The 24321-nt window shown below is 51.7% G+C and overlaps 1 protein-coding gene across 1 annotated transcript in view; it reads right to left on the bottom strand.

The window, feature by feature from the left end:
* The window catches only part of acsf2 (acyl-CoA synthetase family member 2), a 527858-nt gene that overhangs the window by 365846 nt on the left and 137691 nt on the right, over positions 1–24321 (bottom strand). The window contains 1 exon segment of the mRNA XM_073026612.1: positions 8214–8309. Coding sequence (XP_072882713.1) covers positions 8214–8309 — 96 coding nt within the window.

Raw genomic sequence — 24321 nt, 5'->3', positions numbered from 1 at the left:
GCTCGCAACTTGCTCGACGTCTCAATCAGAGAGAAGCAATGGAGTTGATCATGGGCTCGCAACTTGCTCGACGTCTCAATCAGAGAGAAGCAAGATCATCAATCATGGGCTTGCACGTTCGACAACTCAGTCAGAGAGAAGCAATAGAGTCGATAATGTGCTCGCACTTTGCTCAACGTCTCAATCAGAGAGAAGCAAGATCATCGATCATGGGCTCACATGTTTGTCAACTCAGTCAGAGAGAAGCATTGGAATTGATCTGGTCTCTCATCATCGACATATCATTCAGACAGAAGCAATACAGTCAATCATGGGGTTGCACCATTGACAAATCGATCAGAAAGAAGCAATAGAGTTGATCATGGGCTCACACCATCGACATCTCAATCAGAGAGAAGCAATGGAGTCCATATTGGGGTCGCACCATCAACATCTCAATCAGAGAGAAGCAATGGAGTCCATATTGGGGTCACACCCTCAACATCTCAATCAGAGAGAAGCAATAGTCGATCATGAGGTTGCATGTTCAACATCTCGATCGGCGGGAAGCAATGGAGTCCATATTGGGGTCGCACCATCCACATCTCAATCAGAGAGAAGCAATGGAGTCCATATTGGGGTCGCACCATCAACATCTCAATCAGAGAGAAGCAATGGAGTCCATATTGGGCTCACACCATCGACATCTCAATCAGAGAGAAGCAATGGAGTCCATATTGGGCTCACACCATCGACATCTCAATCAGAGAGAAGCAATGGAGTCCATATTGGGCTCACACCATCGACATCTCAATCAGAGAGAAGCAATGGAGTCCATATTGGGCTCACACCATCGACATCTCAATCAGAGAGAAGCAATGGAGTCCATATTGGGGTCGCACCATCGACATCTCAATCAGAGAGAAGCAATGGAGTCCATATTGGGCTCACACCATCGACATCTCAATCAGAGAGAAGCAATGGAGTCCATATTGGGGTCGCACCATCGACATCTCAATCAGAGAGAAGCAATGGAGTCCATATTGGGCTCACACCATCGACATCTCAATCAGAGAGAAGCAATGGAGTCCATATTGGGGTCGCACCATCCACATCTCAATCAGAGAGAAGCAATGGAGTCCATATTGGGGTCGCACCATCGACATCTCAATCAGAGAGAAGCAATGGAGTCCATATTGGGGTCGCACCATCAACATCTCAATCAGAGAGAAGCAATGGAGTCCATATTGGGCTCACACCATCGACATCTCAATCAGAGAGAAGCAATGGAGTCCATATTGGGCTCACACCATCGACATCTCAATCAGAGAGAAGCAATGGAGTCCATATTGGGGTCGCACCATCGACATCTCAATCAGAGAGAAGCAATGGAGTCCATATTGGGCTCACACCATCGACATCTCAATCAGAGAGAAGCAATGGAGTCCATATTGGGGTCGCACCATCCACATCTCAATCAGAGAGAAGCAATGGAGTCCATATTGGGCTCACACCATCCACATCTCAATCAGAGAGAAGCAATGGAGTCCATATTGGGCTCACACCATCGACATCTCAATCAGAGAGAAGCAATGGAGTCCATATTGGGGTCGCACCATCGACATCTCAATCAGAGAGAAGCAATGGAGTCCATATTGGGGTCGCACCATCCACATCTCAATCAGAGAGAAGCAATGGAGTCCATATTGGGCTCACACCATCGACATCTCAATCAGAGAGAAGCAATGGAGTCCATATTGGGCTCACACCATCGACTATCTTAAACTGAATTAGGGAGTGACGTGCGCAGAAAGATGAATTATTAACTAAATAATTAATTTTATTCCGTTGATCATCTGAAAGTGAATGCTGAAGTTCCATTTCCCAAGCACGTTTAACCTTATCATTAAGCATCATACGTGCATTAATTCACTGTTTATATATAATGGCTATCAATCATTTTTGAGATGGTTTAAGCTGAAAAATAGCATGTATCATATTTAGTAAATGAACAAATGGATAATTCGGTAAAAAAATCACGTAAAAAATTCCTAACTTGTAAGTATCTAAAAAAATGTGCATTAGATATATATTTATCCACTAGCTGTGAAAGAGACATTAAACAGTCCTCTAAAAACAAATCTAAAAAAGTTTTTATTTCCTTAGTTTTCCATATTAAAAAAGCCTTATCCAGAGTTGATGATTTAAAGAAAAAGTTAAAATGGATATTACTAGAGAGTACAAAGTTATTTAAATCAAAAAATCTGCGAAACTGAAACCAAATTTTTAAAGTACGTTTAACAATAGGACTAAAATCTTGTCTACCTATCCTGGAGAATGAAAAAGGAACAGGAGCTCCCAGTAAAGAAGCCAAAGAGAACCCCCTTACCGAATTCTCCTCCAAATGTAACCATGAAGGACAGTCCTGGTTATCTATACCGTGAATCCAAAAGGTGATATAACGAATATTAATTGCACAACAATAAAATCTAAAGTTTGGTAACACCAGCCCTCCATCTTTTTTTGATTTTTGCATTAAAGATTTATTCACTCTGGAGCTTTTATTATTCCAAATGTATGACAGGATCATGGAATCTATTCTATCAAAAACATTTTCGGAACAAAAGATGGAACCGCTTGAAATGTATATAAAATTTCAGTAAAATAACCATTTTTATAGCATTTATTCGACCAATTAATGACATCGACATAGGCGACCATTTAGAGAATGTTTGTTGTGTATATTCAATTAGAGGAAAGCAATTATACTTATATAAGTCTTTAAAATTTTTAGTGATTTTAATACCAAGGTAAATAAAATAGTTTTTAGCAATATTAAAAGGTATTTGATCATAATAATCAGAGTAATTATTAATATGAAATAATTCACTTTTATGTAAGTTTAGTTTATATCCAGAGAAAATACTAAATTCAGTAAATATAAATAACATAAAGGGAATAGATTTCCAAGCGTCTGAAATGTAAACTAATAAATCATCTGCATATAACAAAACCTTATGTAATTTATCCCCTCTCTTAATACCCTGCACAGAATTAGAATTCCTAAGAGCAATAGCAAGTGGTTCTAAAACCAAATTAATTAATAAAGGACTGAGAGGACAACCCTGACGAGTTCCTCTATATAATCTAAAATAAGGAGACTTTTGATTATTAGTTATAACCGCAGCCCCCGGGGCTTGATAAATCAATTTGATCCGGGAAATAAATCCCGGACTGAAATTAAACCTCTTCAAAACCTGAAACAAATAAGGCCATTCCACCCTGTCAAAAGCTTTCTCTGTATCCAGAGACACAATACATTCAAATTCTTTAACTGAGGGGGAATAAATGATAATTAACAATCTTCAAATATTAAAATGTGAGTACCTATTTTTAATAAATCCAGTTCGATCATTTGAGATAATAGTAGGCAAAATATTCTCAAATCTATTGGCTAAAATCTTAGAGAGAATTTTAAAATCCACATTCAGTAAGGAGATAGGTCTATAGGATGCACATTCCGATAAATCTTTTCCTTTTTTAGGAATCAATGAAATTAATGCCTCATAAAAAGTTTTCCGAAGATTCCCAGAGGATATAGAATCAGTGAAAGTTTGACAAAGATGTGGTATAAGCATTTCATTAAAACTCTTATAAAATTCCACCGTATATTCATCTGGTCCCGGAGCTTTCTCTAATTGCGTAGAGGATATAGCCTTAGCTATTTCCTCTTGTTTAATAGGTGCATCTAGTACATTGATATCTTGAGTCAAAATTTTAGGTATATTTAATTTTTGCAAAGATCTGTTCATAATAATTGTATTATCAGGGAATTCAGATTTAAAAAGATTAGAATAGAAATCCATAAATATCTTATTAATTTCATAAGGATCTAACGTTTCAGTTCTATCTGGTCTACATATTTTCAAAATCTGTCTTCTGACCATGCCTGCCTTTAACTGACTAGCCAAAAGTTTTTCCTGACTTATCTCCAACTATAAAAATAAACTTTTAGATTTTAAAATTTGCTGTTTGATTGGAAAGGTCAGAAGCAAATCATATTGTGCTTGAAGTTCAACCCTTTCCTTATATAGATCTTCAGTAGGTTTTACTGAATACGCTTTATCTATCTCTCTAATTTTATTAGTAAGCACTAACAGTTCCACTTTGGTTTTCTTTCTTAAAGCTACTGAATATGAAATTATCTGTCCCCTAAGAAAGGATTTCATCGTATCCCATATAACCAAGTTTGACATTCCTTCAGTTGTATTAAGTTCAAAAAATATACAAACGTTTGTAGAAATTTGCTCCTTAATAAAACTAACAAAAGCTGGATCCTGTAACAATACGGGATTCAATCTCCACTGTGACATTTTCAAAAAACTATCAGAGAGCGTCAGAGTTAATTTCAGAGGTGCGTGATCCAACAACGCAATGATGTCATACACACACTCAACAACGGAGTGTAGCAAACGTGTATCTAGAACAAAGTAATCAATTGTTGAGTATTTATGATGAACGTGTGAAAAAAAAGAAAAACCTTTGTCATTAGGGTGTTTATGTCTCCAGATATTGACCAGGCCATATTCTAATAAAAAAGAGTTAATACAGGCTGCCGCTTTATTAGGAGGCGACAGATTGGCTGATGACCTGTCAATCGCCGGATTTAGACAGCAATTAAAGTCACCGCCCATGATCAACTTATACTCATTCAGATTCGGTAGCTCAGAAAAAAGCTTCTTAAAAAATTCAGGACTGTCTAAATTAGGTGCGTATACACACACCAAAGCTACCTTTTGACCGCATAATAAACCAGTAACAATTAAATATCTTCCAATCGAATCAGTAATAGTATTAAAATGTACAAAAGGGATTTTAGAGTTAACAAAAATAGATAGGCCTCTAACTTTAATAGTCGATAAAGAACGATATAAAGGTCCTTTCCAGAATTTGAAAATGCGATCTTCATCCTGTATCCGTTCATGAGTTTCTTGCGCAAAAATAATATCTGCATTAAGTGTATTTAATTTCTTAAAAATCTTTTTACACTTAATAGGATGATTCACACCGTTCAGATTCCAAGAGATTATATTAATTTTATTAACATCCATGTTTAAGAGTTAATTTAAAGTTTTATAAAGAAAACTATTGCGCAAACGCACATTAATCCAAAAGGAGTAGATTTGACCAGAGGTGGTAACATATTTAAGAGAAAATGTCCATCAAAAGAACCGCCCAATCGACAAAGCAAACCTATTCTAATAGCCCCCCCGCAAAGCCCGAAAAAAAAGCGACCAATAGGCTGATCGCATGCTAAGCTAATGACCCTTGACCCTGTCCTCCATTTTGCAGCTACGTATATTAAAATTGTAATATTCATCCCACCCAATTTAGCCATAATAAAGGAGATAAACAGATTTCAAATACTGCAATGTTATGTCTAACAATAATAAAAACGTAATTGCCATCTTAAATTCATCTAAAGTATATTAATCACATATTCAGAGAAGAATAAATCCAAGCAAATAATATTACAACTGAGGTTCTTTCTTTCAAAAAACCTTACAAGTCATACAAAAAAAAGATGAATATACATATATATATTATATATCAAACCTAAAACTATATTAATATTGAGACAAGCGAAAAAAATAGAAAAAAATAATTCAAGCCAGGTCCTATACGGACCTCTATAATATGATACTATAAAGGTTTCGTACAAAGCAATTATGAATATATACTAATTATTAACAAATAAAGAGAAAAATTAAATCAGCCAAGTCCCATACGGACATTCAAAAAGCATAGAATAGACTTTGCTCAGAGCATCTATAAACATCGCATACATCAGAATTACCTATTCAGGTTTCAATCGCCTAACTTTGAGATTCTTAATGTACTCCCATCCTTCATCAGGGGAGTAGATCCTCTGTGGCTGAGGATCAGCAGGGAAGATTATCAGCTGCGCTGGATAGCGAAGGGATGGGTGAAAATTTTTCTTATACATTTCGCTCATGACTTCCCGGTATTTCCTTCTTTTGGCAAAAATCTCAGGAGGAAAATCTTCGACTATACGAACTTCTGTTGATTTAAAGATTATCTTTTGCTTTCTTCTGGCCTCTCGAAGTATGGCTTCTTTGGTTGTATAATAATGCAAACAAAGTGTGATTGGCCGAGGGTGTAATTCAGATAAACGCCGAAATCTTGGAACTCTGTGGACTCTATGGAGTAAAGGGCTTGCTTCCAGGTCTCACTAAAAAGTGAGTACAGCATATCTGAGAAGAACTTTAACAGGTCACCAGCTTCAGTATTTTCAGGCAATCCTAATATACACAAATTCCTCCGACGTGCTCTACTGTCTAAATCAATCATTTTTTTCTTTGTTTTTGATAGTTCAGAGGTAATTTCATTAATTTTCTTTTCCATCGATGACATCTTCACTTCTTGTTCTTTAATAGTTTGCCTGAATTGTTCGTGTTCGTTCTCGATTCGATGGGTAGTCTGCTTGAGCGTCTGAAATTGAAAGTCCAGATTCTTCAAAGATTCTTGGACATTAAAGATAGATTTTTCAAACTTCCCGTTGGTATCCATCAGCTTATCAATCTTAGTATTGAGCAATCCAAATTCGAACTTCATATCTTGTATTGAAGAGAATATTCCTGCTAAAGTAACAGGTTCCTCCGGTTTCTTTATTTGTTCAGTTCGTTCCGTTTCAGGAAAAGTCTTGCTGCTTCTCAATTCAATACCAGATCCACTTCCGGCCATTGTAATTAAATCGTAAATCTTTCAAGAAAAGTAATAAATCATCAGACTTGAAAGGAATCTGTCAGTGTGATGTAAAATATATTAAAAAAGTGGAGCTGCTATAAAACGCATCTCACTCCATGCGCTGCAAAATGGAGTCTCCCATCAACATCTCAATCAGAGAGAAGCAATACAGTTAATCAAGGGTCTGCACCTCGATCGACAACTCAATCAGAGAGCAGCATTAGAGTTAATCTGGTCACTCATCATCGACACCTCAATCAGAGAGAAGCAATAGAGACGATTAAGGGCCAGGTGACCAGCAACAGTATTATATTGGTGCCTTTTATCTATTTAATGTTTCCACTACGGAATGTAGCAGCCACAAACGTAAAGGCTTTTTAAAAAACTGCATGTATTTGTTATTATGAATAAAATCTATGCTTGAACACCCAACCATCAAGGTGGCAAATTGTACCACAGCAGTTTACCTAAGCACAAATCCTCCCTCATCGCAACACCAGTGCAACGTCGTCACAGAAGCTTGATGCAGCAACCCTTCTCATGAGAGGCCACCATACGGGGCAGCACTCCTCCATAACATTGGTATAGACACACCGCAGCCTTCTCTATGAGATTTCCATGCCTACAGAGCCATTCCACTGAGTGAATTCATCAATGTAGCATTCGACTTGATACTAAAACTGCAGCATTACTGCACAATCATTACTGCAGGAACCACTGCAATGCAGCATCATGCACACCACTGCTTTCGTTATATAAATCTCCACCCCATAGAAACCTCCAGCTCCACGGCAGACCACTGATGTAAGCTATGATACACACAAGTGCAGCACGAATGCATTCGACCCCAGTCTGATAATGCACCGCTGCAGCACCTCTACTGAATGCATCACTGCGGCAGCTTACAGAACGACCAATGGTAGCTGCTGCACTTGACCAATGCAGTGCCCCTGAAGAACCTGCTTATGCAGAACCTTTAGTAAAACACACCAAAATGTACCTTTCAACACTAACCAATGCAGAATCTTGATAAAAATTCATTCCACTAACACAGCATCCCTTACAAGACTCAACCATAGAGCAGTTCAGCAGAGACCGGATATGTCCAGCCCAACAACACTGCCCTCCTACAGGACCCAGTGTCCACTCACAACTGCGGCTCCAGAGAGCCCCGAAGAGGGTCACAGCAACCCCTCCTCAGAAGGTGACAACGGTACTGAAACGTCCTGGGAACCCACCAATGAGAACTTATCTACAGAGTCCATGAAGAGCAGATTCCTGGACCAACCCTGCAATGGGAGTATTGCACAAGAATTTCAAGCTGAAAAATTACATTTGATGGTGCTTTGGACGGGGCTGTAAGTGGTGTGGGTGCAAAAGCTAAATTCCATTACTGATAGCAGAGTAACAATTTTGTAAATATATCAACACTGGGAAAGTTGACTTTTACAAAATATATGACTCACCCGCCAGCTGTAGCCCATTCTGTATCCGGCGTATCGGGCATTATTGACTACATTATGGTGGGAGAGGCAGGCTCCTTTGGGGTATCCAGTGGTGCCCTAGAAAGATCACAAACACACATGGAAATAATCCTTCATGTGGAATTGTAACCAATTAGTCCTTTCCTTCATGTGGCATTCCCGTCAAGCAGCCTGATTTGAACACACACCTTATTATCCAGTATGGTGAATATCCAGTCAGTTCAGATGGTGCACGGAAAAGTTACTGTCCCAGGGAAACATGAATGACAAAGTAGATTTCTCTGGCAAACTCTGCTTTACTACAGCTCACTCAAAAAATCAATTATGAAATCAAGTTAGAATCAATGTATATGCCAAATCCTTAGCAGTGAGGTGTCCAACGTTTTGTGTTTGACGGTGCACAGTTGCACTTGGCCCGGTTCCCTGAATCTCACCGACTCTTTAGAGTCAGTCAGTGTAAGAGCAGCCAGAGGGCGAGGGGTCACTCAGTGTAAGAGCAGCCAGAGGGTGAGGGGTCACTCACTGTAAGAGCGGCCAGAGGGTGAGGGGTCACTCAGTGTAAGAGCAGCCAGAGGGTGAGGGGTCACTCACTGTAAGAGCGGCCAGAGGGTGAGGGGTCACTCAGTGTAAGAGCAGCCAGAGGGTGAGGGGTCACTCAGTGTAACAGCATCCAGAGGGTGAGGGGTCACTCACTGTAAGACTGGCCAGAGGGTGAGGGGTCACTCAGTGTAAGAGTGGCCAGAGGGTGGGCGGTCACTCACTGTAAGACTGGCCAGAGGGTGAGGGGTCACTCAGTGTAAGAGTGGCCAAAGGGGGAGGGGTCACAGTGTAAGAGCGGCCAGAGGGTGAGGGGTCACACAGTGTAAGAGAGCCAGAGGTTGAGTGGTCACTCACTGTAAGACTGGCCAGAGGGTGAGGGGTCACTCACTGTAAGACTGGCCAGAGGGTGAGGGGTCACTCAGTGTAAGAGCGGTCAGAGGGTGAGGGGTCACTCAGTGTAAGAGAGCCAGAGGTTGAGGGGTCACTCACTGTAAGACTGGCCAGAGGGTGAGGGGTCACTCAGTGTAAGAGAGCCAGAGGTTGAGGGGTCACTCACTGTAAGACTGGCCAGAGGGTGAGGGGTCACTCAGTGTAAGAGCGGTCAGAGGGAGAGGGGTCATTCAGTGTAAGAGCAGCCAGAGGGTGAGGGGTCACTCACTGTAAGACTGCCCAGAGGGTGAGGGGTCACTCACTGTAAGACTGGCCAGAAGGTGAGGGGTCACTCAGTGTAAGAGCGGCCAGAGGGTGAGGGGTCACTCAGTGTAAGACTGGCCAGAGGGTGAGGGGTCACTCAGTGTAAGTGCGGCCAGAGGGTGAGGGGTCACTCAGTGTAAGACTGGCCAGAGGGTGAGGGGTCACTCAGTGTAAGTGCGGCCAGAGGGTGAGGGGTCACTCAGTGTAAGACTGGTCAGAGGGTGAGGGGTCACTCAGTGTAAGAGTGGCCAGAGGGTGAGGGGTCACTCACTGTAAGACTGGTCAGAGGGTGAGGGGTCACTCAGTGTAAGAGTGGCCAAAGGGTGAGGGGTCACTCACTGTAAGACTGGCCAGAGGGTGAGGGGTCACAGTGTAAGAGCAGCCAGAGGGTGAGGGGTCACTCACTGTAAGACTGGCCAGAGGGTGAGGGGTCACTCAGTGTTAGAGTGGCCAGAGGGTGAGGGGTCACTCAGTGTTAGAGTGGGCAGAGGGTGAGGGGTGACTCACTGTAAGACTGGCCAGAGGGTGAGGGGTCACTCACTGTAAGACTGGCCAGAGGGTGAGGGGTCACTCAGTGTAAGAGCGGTCAGAGGGTGAGGGGTCACTCAGTGTAAGAGCGGCCAGAGGGTGAGGGGTCACTCAGTGTAAGACTGGCCAGAGGGTGAGGGGTCACTCAGTGTTAGAGTGGGCAGAGGGTGAGGGGTGACTCACTGTAAGACTGGCCAGAGGGTGAGGGGTCACTCAGTGTAAGACTGGCCAGAGGGTGAGGGGTCACTCACTGTAAGACTGGCCAGAGGGTGAGGGGTCACTCAGTGTAAGAGCGGACAGAGGGTGAGGGGTCTGTCAGTGTAAGTGTGGCCAGAGGGTGAGGGGTCACTCAGTGTAAGAGTGGCCAGAGGGTGAGGGGTCACAGTGTAAGAGTGGCCAGAGGGTGAGGGGTCTGTCAGGGTAAGTGCGGCCAGAGGGTGAGGGGTCACTCAGTGTAAGTGCGGCCAGAGGGTGAGGGGTCACTCAGTGTAAGAGCGGCCAGAGGGTGAGGGGTCACTCAGTGTAAGTGCGGCCAGAGTGTGAGGGGTCACTCAGTGTAAGTGCGGCCAGGGGGTGAGGGGTCACTCAGTGTAAGAGTGGCCAGAGGGTGAGGGGTCTGTCAGTGTAAGTGCGGCCAGAGGGTGAGGGGTCACTCAGTGTAAGTGCGGCCAGAGGGTGAGTGGTCACTCAGTGTAAGAGTGGCCAGAGGGTGAGGGGTCTGTCAGTGTAAGTGCGGCCAGAGGGTGAGGGGTCACTCAGTGTAAGAGTGGCCAGAGGGTGAGGGGTCACTCAGTGTAAGAGTGGCCAGAGGGTGAGGGGTCTGTCAGTGTAAGTGCGGCCAGAGGGTGAGGGGTCACTCAGTGTAAGAGTGGCCAGAGGGTCAGGGGTCACTCAGTGTAAGACTGGCTAGAGGGTGAGGGGTCACTCAGTGTAAGAGTGGCCAGAGGGTGAGGGGTCTGTCAGTGTAAGCGCGGCCAGAGGGTGAGGGGTCACTCACTGTAAGACTGGCCAGAGGGTGAGGGGTCACTCAGTGTATGAGCGGCCAGAGGGTGAGGGGTCACTCACTGTAAGACTGGCCAGAGGGTGAGGGGTCACTCAGTGTAAGACTGGCCAGAGGGTGAGGGGTCACTCACTGTAAGACTGGCCAGAGGGTGAGGGGTCACTCAGTGTAAGACTGGCCAGAGGGTGAGGGGTCACTCACTGTAAGACTGGCCAGAGGGTGAGGGGTCACTCAGTGTAAGTGCGGCCAGAGGGTGAGGGGTCACTCACTGTAAGACTGGCCAGAGGGTGAGGGGTCACTCAGTGTAAGAGCGGCCAGAGGGTGAGGGGTCACTCAGTGTAAGAGCAGTCAGAGGGTGAGGGGTCACTCAGTGTAAGAATGGCCAGAGGGTGAGGGGTCACTCAGTGTAAGAGCAGCCAGAGGGTGAGGGGTCACTCAGTGTAAGAGCGGCCAGAGGGTGAGGGGTCACTCAGTGTAAGAGCGACCAGAGGGTGAGGGATCACTCGGTGTAAGAGCAGCCAGAGGGTGAGGGGTCACTCAGTCTAAGAGCAGTCAGAGGGTGAGGGGTCACTCAGTGTAAGAATGGCCAGAGGGTGAGGGGTCACTCAGTGTAAGAGCAGCCAGAGGGTGAGGGGTCACTCAGTGTAAGAGCGGCCAGAGGGGGAGGGATCACTCGGTGTAAGAGCAGCCAGAGGGTGGGGGGTCACTCACTGTAAGACTGGCCAGAGTGTGAGGGGTCACTCAGTGTAAGAGCAGCCAGAGGGTGAGGGGTCACTCAGTGTAAGAGCGACCAGAGGGTGAGGGGTCACTCAGTGTAAGAGTGGCCAGAGGGTGAGGGGTCACTCAGTGTAAGAGTGGCCAGAGGGTGAGGGGTCTGTCAGTGTAAGTGCGGCCAGAGGGTGAGGGGTCACTCAGTGTAAGTGCGGCCAGAGGGTGAGGGGTCACTCAGTGTAAGAGTGGCCAGAGGGTGAGGGGTCACTCAGTGTAAGACTGGCCAGAGGGTGAGGGGTCACTCACTGTAAGACTGGCCAGAGGGTGAGGGGTCACTCAGTGTAAGTGCGGCCAGAGGGTGAGGGGTCACTCACTGTAAGACTGGCCAGAGGGTGAGGGGTCACTCAGTGTAAGACTGGCCAGAGGGTGAGGGGTCACTCAGTGTAAGAGCGGCCAGAGGGTGAGGGTTCACTCAGTGTAAGACTGGCCAGAGGGTGAGGGGTCACTCAGTGTAAGAGTGGCCACAGGGTGAGGGGTCACTCACTGTAAGACTGGCCAGAGGGTGAGGGGTCACTCAGTGTAAGACCGTCAGAGGGTGAGGGGTCTGTCAGTGTAAGTGCGGCCAGAGGGTGAGGGGTCACTCAGTGTAAGAGCGGCCAGAGGGTGAGGGGTCTGTCAGTGTAAGTGCGGCCAGAGGGTGAGGGGTCACTCAGTGTAAGAGTGGCCAGAGGCTGAGGGGTCACTCAGTGTAAGAGTGGCCAGAGGGTGAGGGGTCTGTCAGTGTAAGTGCGGCCAGAGGGTGAGGGGTCACTCAGTGTAAGTGCGGCCAGAGGGTGAGGGGTCACTCAGTGTAAGAGCGGCCAGAGGGTGAGGGGTCACTCACTGTAAGAGTGGCCAGAGGGTGAGGGGTCTGTCAGTGTAAGTGCGGCCAGAGGGTGAGGGATCACTCAGTGTAAGAGTGGCCAGAGGGTGAGGGGTCACTCAGTGTAAGACTGGCTAGAGGGTGAGGGGTCACTCAGTGTAAGAGTGGCCAGAGGGTGAGGGGTCTGTCAGTGTAAGTGCGGCCAGAGGGTGAGGGATCACTCAGTGTAAGAGTGGCCAGAGGGTGAGGGGTCACTCAGTGTAAGACTGGCTAGAGGGTGAGGGGTCACTCAGTGTAAGAATGGCCAGAGGGTGCGGGGTCACTCAGTGTAAGACTGGCCAGAGGGTGAGGGGTCTGTCAGTGTAAGTGCGGCCAGAGGGTGAGGGGTCACTCACTGTAAGACTGGCCAGAGGGTGAGGGGTCACTCAGTGTATGAGCGGCCAGAGGACGAGGGGTCACTCACTGTAAGACTGGCCAGAGGGTGAGGGGTCACTCACTGTAAGACTGGCCAGAGGGTGAGGGGTCACTCAGTGTAAGTGCGGCCAGAGGGTGAGGGGTCACTCAGTGTAAGTGCGGCCAGAGGGTGAGTGGTCACTCGGTGTAAGACTGGCCAGAGGGTGAGGGGTCACTCACTGTAAGACTGGCCAGAGGGTGAGGGGTCACTCAGTGTAAGAGCGGCCAGAGGGTGAGGGGTCACTCAGTGTAAGAGCAGTCAGAGGGTGAGGGGTCACTCAGTGTAAGACTGGACAGAGGGTGAGGGGTCACTCAGTGTAAGAGCAGCCAGAGGGTGAGGGGTCACTCAGTGTAAGAGCGACCAGAGGGTGAGGGGTCACTCAGTGTAAGAGTGGCCAGAGGGTGAGGGGTCACTCAGTGTAAGAGTGGCCAGAGGGTGAGGGGTCTGTCAGTGTAAGTGCGGCCAGAGGGTGAGGGGTCACTCAGTGTAAGTGCGGCCAGAGGGTGAGGGGTCACTCAGTGTAAGAGTGGCCAGAGGGTGAGGGGTCACTCAGTGTAAGACTGGCCAGAGGGTGAGGGGTCACTCACTGTAAGACTGGCCAGAGGGTGAGGGGTCACTCAGTGTAAGTGCGGCCAGAGGGTGAGGGGTCACTCAGTGTAAGACTGGCCAGAGGGTGAGGGGTCACTCAGTGTAAGACCGGCCAGAGGGTGAGGGGTCACTCAGTGTAAGAGTGGCCAGAGGGTGAGGGGTCACTCAGTGTAAGACTGGCCAGAGGGTGAGGGGTCACTCAGTGTAAGTGCGGCCAGAGGGTGAGGGGTCACTCAGTGTAAGACTGGCCAGAGGGTGAGGGGTCACTCAGTGTAAGACCGTCAGAGGGTGAGGGGTCTGTCAGTGTAAGTGCGGCCAGAGGGTGAGGGGTCACTCAGTGTAAGTGCGGCCAGAGGGTGAGGGGTCACTCAGTGTAAGAGCGGCCAGAGGGTGAGGGGTCTGTCAGTGTAAGTGCGGCCAGAGGGTGAGGGGTCACTCAGTGTAAGAGTGGCCAGAGGGTGAGGGGTCACTCAGTGTAAGAGTGGCCAGAGGGTGAGGGGTCTGTCAGTGTAAGTGCGGCCAGAGGGTGAGGGGTCACTCAGTGTAAGTGCGGCCAGAGGGTGAGGGATCACTCAGTGTAAGAGCGGCCAGAGGGTGAGGGGTCTGTCAGTGTAAGTGCGGCCAGAGGGTGAGGGATCACTCAGTGTAAGAGTGGCCAGAGGGTGAGGGGTCACTCAGTGTAACACTGGCTAGAGGGTGAGGGGTCACTCAGTGTAAGAATGGCCAGAGGGTGCGGGGTCACTCAGTGTAAGACTGGCCAGAGGGTGAGGGGTCTGTCAGTGTAAGTGCGGCCAGAGGGTGAGGGGTCACTCACTGTAAGACTGGCCAGAGGGTGAGGGGTCACTCAGTGTATGTGCGGCCAGAGGGCGAGGGGTCACTCACTGTAAGACTGGCCAGAGGGTGAGGGGTCACTCACTGTAAGACTGGCCAGAGGGTGAGGGGTCACTCAGTGTAAGTGCGGCCAGAGGGTGAGGGGTCACTCAGTGTAAGTGCGGCCAGAGGGTGAGTGGTCACTCGGTGTAAGACTGGCCAGAGGGTGAGGGGTCACTCACTGTAAGACTGGCCAGAGGGTGAGGGGTCACTCAGTGTAAGAGCGGCCAGAGGGTGAGGGGTCACTCAGTGTAAGAGCAGTCAGAGGGTGAGGGGTCACTCAGTGTAAGACTGGACAGAGGGTGAGGGGTCACTCAGTGTAAGAGCAGCCAGAGGGTGAGGGGTCACTCAGTGTAAGAGCGGCCAGAGGGGGAGGGGTCACTCGGTGTAAGAGCAGCCAGAGGGTGAGGGGTCACTCACTGTAAGACTGGCCAGAGGGTGAGGGGTCACTCAGTGTAAGAGCGGCCAGAGGGTGAGGGGTCACTCAGTGTAAGAGCACCCAGAGGGTGAGCGGTCACTCAGTGTAAGAGTGGCCAGAGGGTGAGGGGTCACTCACTGTATGAGCGGCCAGAGGGTGAGGGGTCACACTGTAAGTGCGGCCAGAGGGTGACGGGTCACTCAATGTAAGACTGGCCAGAGGGTGAGGGGTCACTCAGTGTAAGTGCGGCCAGAGGGTGAGGGGTCACTCAGTGTAAGACCGGCCAGAGGGTGAGGGGTCACTCAGTGTAAGAGTGGCCAGAGGGTGAGGGGTCACTCACTGTAAGAGTGGCCAGAGGGTGAGGGGTCACTCAGTGTAAGAGCGGCCAGAGGGTGAGGGGTCACTCAGTGTAAGACTGGCCAGAGGTTGAGGGGTCACTCAGTGTAAAAGTGGCCAGAGGGTGAGGGGTCACTCACTGTAAGACTGGCCAGAGGGTGAGGGGTCACTCAGTGTAAGAGCAGCCAGAGGGTGAGGGGTCACTCAGTGTAAGACTGGCCAGAGGGTGAGGGGTCACTCAGTGTAAGAGCAGTCAGAGGGTGAGGGGTCACTCAGTGTAAGACTGGCCAGAGGGTGAGGGGTCACTCAGTGTAAGAGCAGCCAGAGGGTGAGGGGTCACTCAGTGTAAGAGCGGCCAGAGGGGGAGGGGTCACTCGGTGTAAGAGCAGCCAGAGGGTGAGGGGTCACTCACTGTAAGACTGGCCAGAGGGTGAGGGGTCACTCAGTGTAAGACTGGCCAGAGGGTGAGGGGTCACTCACTGTAAGACTGGCCAGAGGGTGAGGGGTTACTCAGTGTAAGTGCGGCCAGAGGGTGAGGGGTCACTCACTGTAAGACTGGCCAGAGGGTGAGGGGTCACTCAGTGTAAGACTGGCCAGAGGGTGAGGGGTCACTCAGTGTAAGAGCAGCCAGAGGGTGAGTGTTCACTCAGTGTAAGACTGGCCAGAGGGTGAGGGGTCACTCAGTGTAAGAGTGGCCACAGGGTGAGGGGTCACTCACTGTAAGACTGGCCAGAGGGTGAGGGGTCACTCAGTGTAAGACCGTCAGAGGGTGAGGGGTCTGTCAGTGTAAGTGCGGCCAGAGGGTGAGGGGTCACTCAGTGTAAGTGCGGCCAGAGGGTGAGGGGTCACTCAGTGTAAGAGTGGCCAGAGGGTGAGGGGTCACTCAGTGTAAGAGTGGCCAGAGGGTGAGGGGTCTGTCAGTGTAAGTGCGGCCAGAGGGTGAGGGGTCACTCAGTGTAAGTGCGGCCAGAGGGTGAGGGGTCACTCAGTGTAAGAGCGGCCAGAGGGTGAGGGGTCTGTCAGTGTAAGTGCGGCCAGAGGGTGAGGGATCACTCAGTGTAAGAGTGGCCAGAGGGTGAGGGGTCACTCAGTGTAAGACTGGCTAGAGGGTGAGGGGTCACTCAGTGTAAGAATGGCCAGAGGGTGAGGGGTCACTCAGTGTAAGAATGGCCAGAGGGTGAGGGGTCACTCAGTGTAAGAGCGGCCAGAGGGTGAGGGGTCTGTCAGTGTAAGTGCGGCCAGAGGGTGAGGGATCACTCAGTGTAAGAGTGGCCAGAGGGTGAGGGGTCACTCAGTGTAAGACTGGCTAGAGGGTGAGGGGTCACTCAGTGTAAGACTGGCCAGAGGGTGAGGGGTCTGTCAGTGTAAGTGCGGCCAGAGGGTGAGGGGTCACTCACTGTAAGACTGGCCAGAGGGTGAGGGGTCACTCAGTGTATGAGCGGCCAGAGGGCGAGGGGTCACTCACTGTAAGACTGGCCAGAGGGTGAGGGGTCACTCACTGTAAGACTGGCCAGAGGGTGAGGGGTCACTCAGTGTAAGTGCGGCCAGAGGGTGAGGGGTCACTCAGTGTAAGTGCGGCCAGAGGGTGAGTGGTCACTCGGTGTAAGACTGGCCAGAGGGTGAGGGGTCACTCAGTGTAAGAGCGGCCAGAGGGTGAGGGGTCTGTCAGTGTAAGTGCGGCCAGAGGGTGAGGGGTCACTCAGTGTAAGAGTGGCCAGAGGGTGAGGGGTCACTCAGTGTAAGAGTGGCCAGAGGGTGAGGGGTCTGTCAGTGTAAGTGCGGCCAGAGGGTGAGGGGTCACTCAGTGTAAGTGCGGCCAGAGGGTGAGGGATCACTCAGTGTAAGAGCGGCCAGAGGGTGAGGGGTCTGTCAGTGTAAGTGCGGCCAGAGGGTGAGGGATCACTCAGTGTAAGAGTGGCCAGAGGGTGAGGGGTCTGTCAGTGTAAGTGCGGCCAGAGGGTGAGGGATCACTCAGTGTAAGAGTGGCCAGAGGGTGAGGGGTCACTCAGTGTAAGACTGGCTAGAGGGTGAGGGGTCACTCAGTGTAAGACTGGCCAGAGGGTGAGGGGTCTGTCAGTGTAAGTGCGGCCAGAGGGTGAGGGGTCACTCACTGTAAGACTGGCCAGAGGGTGAGGGGTCACTCAGTGTATGAGCGGCCAGAGGGCGAGGGGTCACTCACTGTAAGACTGGCCAGAGGGTGAGGGGTCACTCACTGTAAGACTGGCCAGAGGGTGAGGGGTCACTCAGTGTAAGTGCGGCCAGAGGGTGAGGGGTCACTCAGTGTAAGTGCGGCCAGAGGGTGAGTGGTCACTCGGTGTAAGACTGGCCAGAGGGTGAGGGGTCACTCAGTGTAAGAGCGGCCAGAGGGTGAGGGGTCTGTCAGTGTAAGTGCGGCCAGAGGGTGAGGGGTCACTCAGTGTAAGACTGGCCAGAGGGTGAGGGGTCACTCAGTGTAAGAGCAGTCAGAGGGTGAGGGGTCACTCAGTGTAAGACTGGCCAGAGGGTGAGGGGTCACTCAGTGTAAGAGTGGCCAGAGGGTGAGGGGTCACTCAGTGTAAGAGTGGCCAGAGGGTGAGGGGTCTGTCAGTGTAAGTGCGGCCAGAGGGTGAGGGGTCACTCAGTGTAAGTGCGGCCAGAGGGTGAGGGGTCACTCAGTGTAAGAGCGGCCAGAGGGTGAGGGGTCTGTCAGTGTAAGTGCGGCCAGAGGGTGAGGGATCACTCAGTGTAAGAGTGGCCAGAGGGTGAGGGGTCACTCAGTGTAAGACTGGCTAGAGGGTGAGGGGTCACTCAGTGTAAGAATGGCCAGAGGGTGAGGGGTCACTCAGTGTAAGAATGGCCAGAGGGTGAGGGGTCACTCAGTGTAAGAGCGGCCAGAGGGTGAGGGGTCTGTCAGTGTAAGTGCGGCCAGAGGGTGAGGGATCACTCAGTGTAAGAGTGGCCAGAGGGTGAGGGGTCACTCAGTGTAAGACTGGCTAGAGGATGAGGGGTCACTCAGTGTAAGACTGGCCAGAGGGTGAGGGGTCTGTCAGTGTAAGTGCGGCCAGAGGGTGAGGGGTCACTCACTGTAAGACTGGCCAGAGGGTGAGGGGTCACTCAGTGTATGAGCGGCCAGAGGGCGAGGGGTCACTCACTGTAAGACTGGCCAGAGGGTGAGGGGTCACTCACTGTAAGACTGGCCAGAGGGTGAGGGGTCACTCAGTGTAAGTGCGGCCAGAGGGTGAGGGGTCACTCAGTGTAAGTGCGGCCAGAGGGTGAGTGGTCACTCGGTGTAAGACTGGCCAGAGGGTGAGGGGTCACTCAGTGTAAGAGCGGCCAGAGGGTGAGGGGTCTGTCAGTGTAAGTGCGGCCAGAGGGTGAGGGGTCACTCAGTGTAAGAGTGGCCAGAGGGTGAGGGGTCACTCAGTGTAAGAGTGGCCAGAGGGTGAGGGGTCTGTCAGTGTAAGTGCGGCCAGAGGGTGAGGGGTCACTCAGTGTAAGTGCGGCCAGAGGGTGAGGGATCACTCAGTGTAAGAGCGGCCAGAGGGTGAGGGGTCTGTCAGTGTAAGTGCGGCCAGAGGGTGAGGGATCACTCAGTGTAAGAGTGGCCAGAGGGTGAGGGGTCTGTCAGTGTAAGTGCGGCCAGAGGGTGAGGGATCACTCAGTGTAAGAGTGGCCAGAGGGTGAGGGGTCACTCAGTGTAAGACTGGCTAGAGGGTGAGGGGTCACTCAGTGTAAGACTGGCCAGAGGGTGAGGGGTCTGTCAGTGTAAGTGCGGCCAGAGGGTGAGGGGTCACTCACTGTAAGACTGGCCAGAGGGTGAGGGGTCACTCAGTGTATGAGCGGCCAGAGGGCGAGGGGTCACTCACTGTAAGACTGGCCAGAGGGTGAGGGGTCACTCACTGTAAGACTGGCCAGAGGGTGAGGGGTCACTCAGTGTAAGTGCGGCCAGAGGGTGAGGGGTCACTCAGTGTAAGTGCGGCCAGAGGGTGAGTGGTCACTCGGTGTAAGACTGGCCAGAGGGTGAGGGGTCACTCAGTGTAAGAGCGGCCAGAGGGTGAGGGGTCTGTCAGTGTAAGTGCGGCCAGAGGGTGAGGGGTCACTCAGTGTAAGACTGGCCAGAGGGTGAGGGGTCACTCAGTGTAAGAGCAGTCAGAGGGTGAGGGGTCACTCAGTGTAAGACTGGCCAGAGGGTGAGGGGTCACTCAGTGTAAGAGCAGCCAGAGGGTGAGGGGTCACTCAGTGTAAGAGCGGCCAGAGGGGGAGGGGTCACTCGGTGTAAGAGCAGCCAGAGGGTGAGGGGTCACTCACTGTAAGACTGGCCAGAGGGTGAGGGGTCACTCAGTGTAAGAGCGGCCAGAGGGTGAGGGGTCACTCAGTGTAAGAGCAGCCAGAGGGTGAGCGGTCACTCAGTGTAAGAGTGGCCAGAGGGTGAGGGGTCACTCAGTGTATGAGCGGCCAGAGGGTGAGGGGTCACTCAGTGTAAGACTGGCCAGAGGGTGAGGGGTCACTCAGTGTAAGTGCGGCCAGAGGGTGAGGGGTCACTCATTGTAAGACCGGCCAGAGGGTGAGGGGTCACTCAGTGTAAGAGTGGCCAGAGGGTGAGGGGTCACTCACTGTAAGAGTGGCCAGAGGGTGAGGGGTCACTCAGTGTAAGAGCGGCCAGAGGGTGAGGGGTCACTCAGTGTAAGACTGGCCAGAGGGTGAGGGGTCACTCAGTGTAACAGTGGCCAGAGGGTGAGGGGTCACTCACTGTAAGACTGGCCAGAGGGTGAGGCGTCACTCAGTGTAAGAGCAGCCAGAGGGTGAGGGGTCACTCAGTGTAAGACTGGCCAGAGGGTGAGGGGTCACTCAGTGTATGAGCGGCCAGAGGGTGAGGGGTCACAGTGTAAGTGCGGCCAGCGGGTGAGGGGTCACTCAGTGTAAGTGCGGCCAGAGGGTGAGGGGTCACTCATTGTAAGACCGGCCAGAGGGTGAGGGGTCACTCAGTGTAAGAGTGGCCAGAGGGTGAGGGGTCACTCACTGTAAGAGTGGCCAGAGGGTGAGGGGTCACTCAGTGTAAGAACGGCCAGAGGGTGAGGGGTCACTCAGTGTAAGACTGGCCAGAGGGTGAGGGGTCACTCAGTGTAACAGTGGCCAGAGGGTGAGGGGTCACTCACTGTAAGACTGGCCAGAGGGTGAGGCGTCACTCAGTGTAAGAGCAGCCAGAGGGTGAGGGGTCACTCAGTGTAAGAGCAGCCAGAGGGTGAGGGGTCACTCAGTGTAAGACTGGCCAGAGGGTGAGGGGTCACTCAGTGTAAGAGTGGCCAGAGGTTGAGGGGTCACTCACTGTAAGACTGGCCAGAGGGTGAGTGGTCACTCAGTGTAAGAGTGGCCAGAGGGTGAGGGGTCACTCAGTATAAGAGTGGCCAGAGGGTGAGGGGTCACTCAGTGTAAGAGCGGACAGAGGGTGAGGGGTCTGTCAGTGTAATTGCGGCCAGAGGGTGAGGGGTCACTCAGTGTAAGTGCGGCCAGAGGGTGAGGGGTCACTCAGTGTAAGAGCGGCCAGAGGGTGAGTGGTCACTCAGTGTAAGAGTGGCCAGAGGGTGAGGGGTCACTCAGTGTAAGTGCGGCCAGAGGGTGAGGGGTCACTCAGTGTAATAGCGGACAGAGGGTGAGGGGTCTGTCAGTGTAAGTGCGGCCAGAGGGTGAGGGGTCACTCAGTGTAAGTGCGGCCAGAGGGTGAGGGGTCACTCAGTGTAAGAGCGGCCAGAGGGTGAGGGGTCTGTCAGTGTAAGTGCGGCCAGAGGGTGAGGGGTCACTCAGTGTAAGAGTGGCCAGAGGGTGAGGGGTCACTCACTGTAAGAGTGGACAGAGGGTGAGGGGTCACTCAGTGTAACAGTGGCCAGAGGGTGAGGGGTCACTCACTGTAAGACTGGCCAGAGGGTGAGGCGTCACTCAGTGTAAGAGTGGCCAGAGGTTGAGGGGTCACTCACTGTAAGACTGGCCAGAGGGTGAGGGGTCACGCAGTGTAAGAGTGGCCAGAGGGTGAGGGGTCACTCAGTGTAAGAGCGGACAGAGGGTGAGGGGTCACTCAGTGTAAGACTGGCCAGAGGGTGAGGGGTCACTCAGTGTAAGAGCAGCCAGAGGGTGAGGGGTCAATCAGTGTAAGAGCAGCCAGAGGGTGAGGGGTCACTCAGTGTAAGACTGGCCAGAGGGTGAGGGGTCACTCAGTGTAAGAGTGGCCAGAGGTTGAGGGGTCACTCACTGTAAGACTGCCCAGAGGGTGAGGGGTCACGCAGTGTAAGAGTGGCCAGAGGGTGAGGGGTCACTCAGTGTAAGAGCGGACAGAGGGTGAGGGGTCTGTCAGTGTAATTGCGGCCAGAGGGTGAGGGGTCACTCAGTGTAAGAGCGGACAGAGGGTGAGGGGTCTGTCAGTGTAAGTGCGGCCAGAGGGTGAGGGGTCACTCAGTGTAAGTGCGGCCAGAGGGTGAGGGGTCACTCAGTGTAAGAGCGGCCAGAGGGTGAGGGGTCTGTCAGTGTAAGTGCGGCCAGAGGGTGAGGGGTCACTCAGTGTAAGAGTGGCCAGAGGGTGAGGGGTCACTCACTGTAAGACTGGCCAGAGGGTGAGGGGTCACACAGTGTATCAGCGGCCAGAGGGTGAGGGGTCACTCACTGTAAGACTGGCCAGAGGGTGAGGGGTCACTCAGTGTGACTGGCCAGAGGGTGAGGTGTCACTCAGTGTAACAGCATCCAGAGGGTGAGAGGTCACTCACTGTAAGACTGGCCAGAGGGTGAGGGGTCACTCAGTGTAAGAGCGGCCAGAGGATGAGGGGTCACACAGTGTAAGAGAGCCAGAGGTTGAGTGGTCACTCACTGTAAGACTGGCCAGAGGGTGAGGGGTCACTCAGTGTAAGATCGGTCAGAGGGTGAGGGGTCACTCAGTGTAAGAGAGCCAGAGGTTGAGGGGTCACTCACTGTAAGACTGGCCAGAGAGTGAGGGGTCACTCAGTGTAAGAGCGGTCAGAGGGTGAGGGGTCACTCAGTGTAAGAGAGCCAGAGGTTGAGGGGTCACTCACTGTAAGACTGGCCAGAGGGTGAGGGGTCACTCAGTGTAAGAGCGGTCAGAGGGTGAGGGGTCACTCAGTGTAACAGCGGCCAGAGGGTGAGGGGTCACTCAGTGTAAGAGTGGCCAGAGGGTGAGGGGTCACTCACTGTAAGAGTGGCCAGAGGGTGAGGGGTCACTCAGTGTAACAGCATCCAGAGGGTGAGGGGTCACTCAGTGTAAGAGTGGCCAGAGGGTGAGGGGTCACTCAGTGTAAGAGTGGCCAGAGGGTGAGGGGCCACTCACTGTAAGAGTGGCCAGAGGGTGAGGGGTCACTCTGTGTAAGAGCGGCCAGAGGGTGAGGGGCCAATCACTGTAAGAGTGGCCAGAGGGTGAGGGGTCACTCAGTGTAACAGCATCCAGAGGGTGAGGGGTCACTCACTGTAAGACTGGCCAGAGGGTGAGGGGTCACTCAGTGTAACAGTGGCCAGAGCGTGAGCGGTCACTCACTGTAAGACTGGCCAGAGGGTGATGGGTCACTCAGTGTAAGACTGGCCAGAGGGTGAGGGGTCACTCAGTGTAAGAGCGGCCAGAGGGTGAGGGGTCACACAGTGTAAGAGAGCCAGAGGTTGAGGGGTCACTCACTGTAAGACTGGACAGAGGGTGAGGGGTCACAGTGTAAGAGCGGTCAGAGGGTTAGGGGTCACTCAGTGTAAGAGCGGACAGAGGGTGAGGGGTCACTCAGTGTAAGACTGGCCAGAGGGTGAGGGGTCACTCAGTGTAAGAGTGGCCAGAGGGTGAGGGGTCACTCACTGTAAGACTGGCCAGAGGGTGAGGGGTCACTCAGTGTAAGAGTGGCCAGAGGGTGAGGGGTCACTCAGTATAAGAGTGGCCAGAGGGTGAGGGGTCACTCAGTGTAAGAGCGGACAGAGGGTGAGGGGTATGTCAGTGTAAGTGCGGCCAGAGGGTGAGGGGTAACTCAGTGTAAGTGCGGCCAGAGGGTGAGGGGTCACTCAGTGTAAGAGCGGCCAGAGGGTGAGGGGTCTGTCAGTGTAAGTGCGGCCAGAGGGTGAGGGGTCACTCAGTGTAAGAGCGGACAGAGGGTGAGGGGTCTGTCAGTGTAAGTGCGGCCAGAGGGTGAGGGGTCACTCAGTGTAAGTGCGGCCAGAGGGTGAGGGGTCACTCAGTGTAAGAGCGGCCAGAGGGTGAGGGGTGTGTCAGTTTAAGTGCGGCCAGAGGGTGAGGGGTCACTCAGTGTAAGAGTGGCCAGAGGGTGAGGGGTCACTCAGTGTAATACTGGCTAGAGGGTGAGGGGTCACTCAGTGTAAGAGTGGCCAGAGGGTGAGGGGTCACTCAGTGTAAGACTGGCTAGAGGGTGAGGGGTCACTCAGTGTAAGAGTGGCCAGAGGGTGAGGGGTCACTCACTGTAAGACTGGCCAGAGGGTGAGGGGTCACTCAGTGTATGAGCGGCCAGAGGGTGAGGGGTCACTCACTGTAAGACTGGCCAGAGGGTGAGGGGTCACTCAGTGTAACAGCATCCAGAGGGTGAGAGGTCACTCACTGTAAGCCTGGCCAGAGGGTGAGGGGTCACTCAGTGTAAGAGTGGCCAAAGGGTGAGGGGTCACTCAGTGTAAGAGCGGCCAGAGGGTGAGGGGTCACACAGTGTAAGAGCAGTCAGAGGGTGAGGGGTCACTCAGTGTAATAGAGCCAGAGGTTGAGGGGTCACTCACTGTAAGACTGGCCAGAGGGTGAGGGGTCACTCAGTGTAAGAGCGGTCAGAGGGTGAGGGGTCACTCAGTGTAAGAGAGCCAGAGGTTGAGGGTCACTCAGTGTAAGAATGGCCAGAGGGTGAGGGGTCACTCACTGTAAGAGTGGCCAGAGGGTGAGGGGTCACTCAGTGTAACAGCATCCAGAGGGTGAGGGGTCACTCAGTGTAAGAGTGGCCAGAGGGTGAGGGGCCACTCACTGTAAGAGTGGCCAGAGGGTGAGGGGTCACTCTGTGTAAGAGCGGCCAGAGGGTGAGGGGCCAATCACTGTAAGAGTGGCCAGAGGGTGAGGGGTCACTCAGTGTAACAGTGGCCAGAGCGTGA

This window comes from Hemitrygon akajei, chromosome 22 (assembly GCF_048418815.1).
Source record: "Hemitrygon akajei chromosome 22, sHemAka1.3, whole genome shotgun sequence".
In the NCBI taxonomy this organism is placed as follows: domain Eukaryota; kingdom Metazoa; phylum Chordata; class Chondrichthyes; order Myliobatiformes; family Dasyatidae; genus Hemitrygon; species Hemitrygon akajei.
Note: the sequence above shows the minus strand (reverse complement) of the source record. Positions and strands in the feature narration are given on the sequence as shown.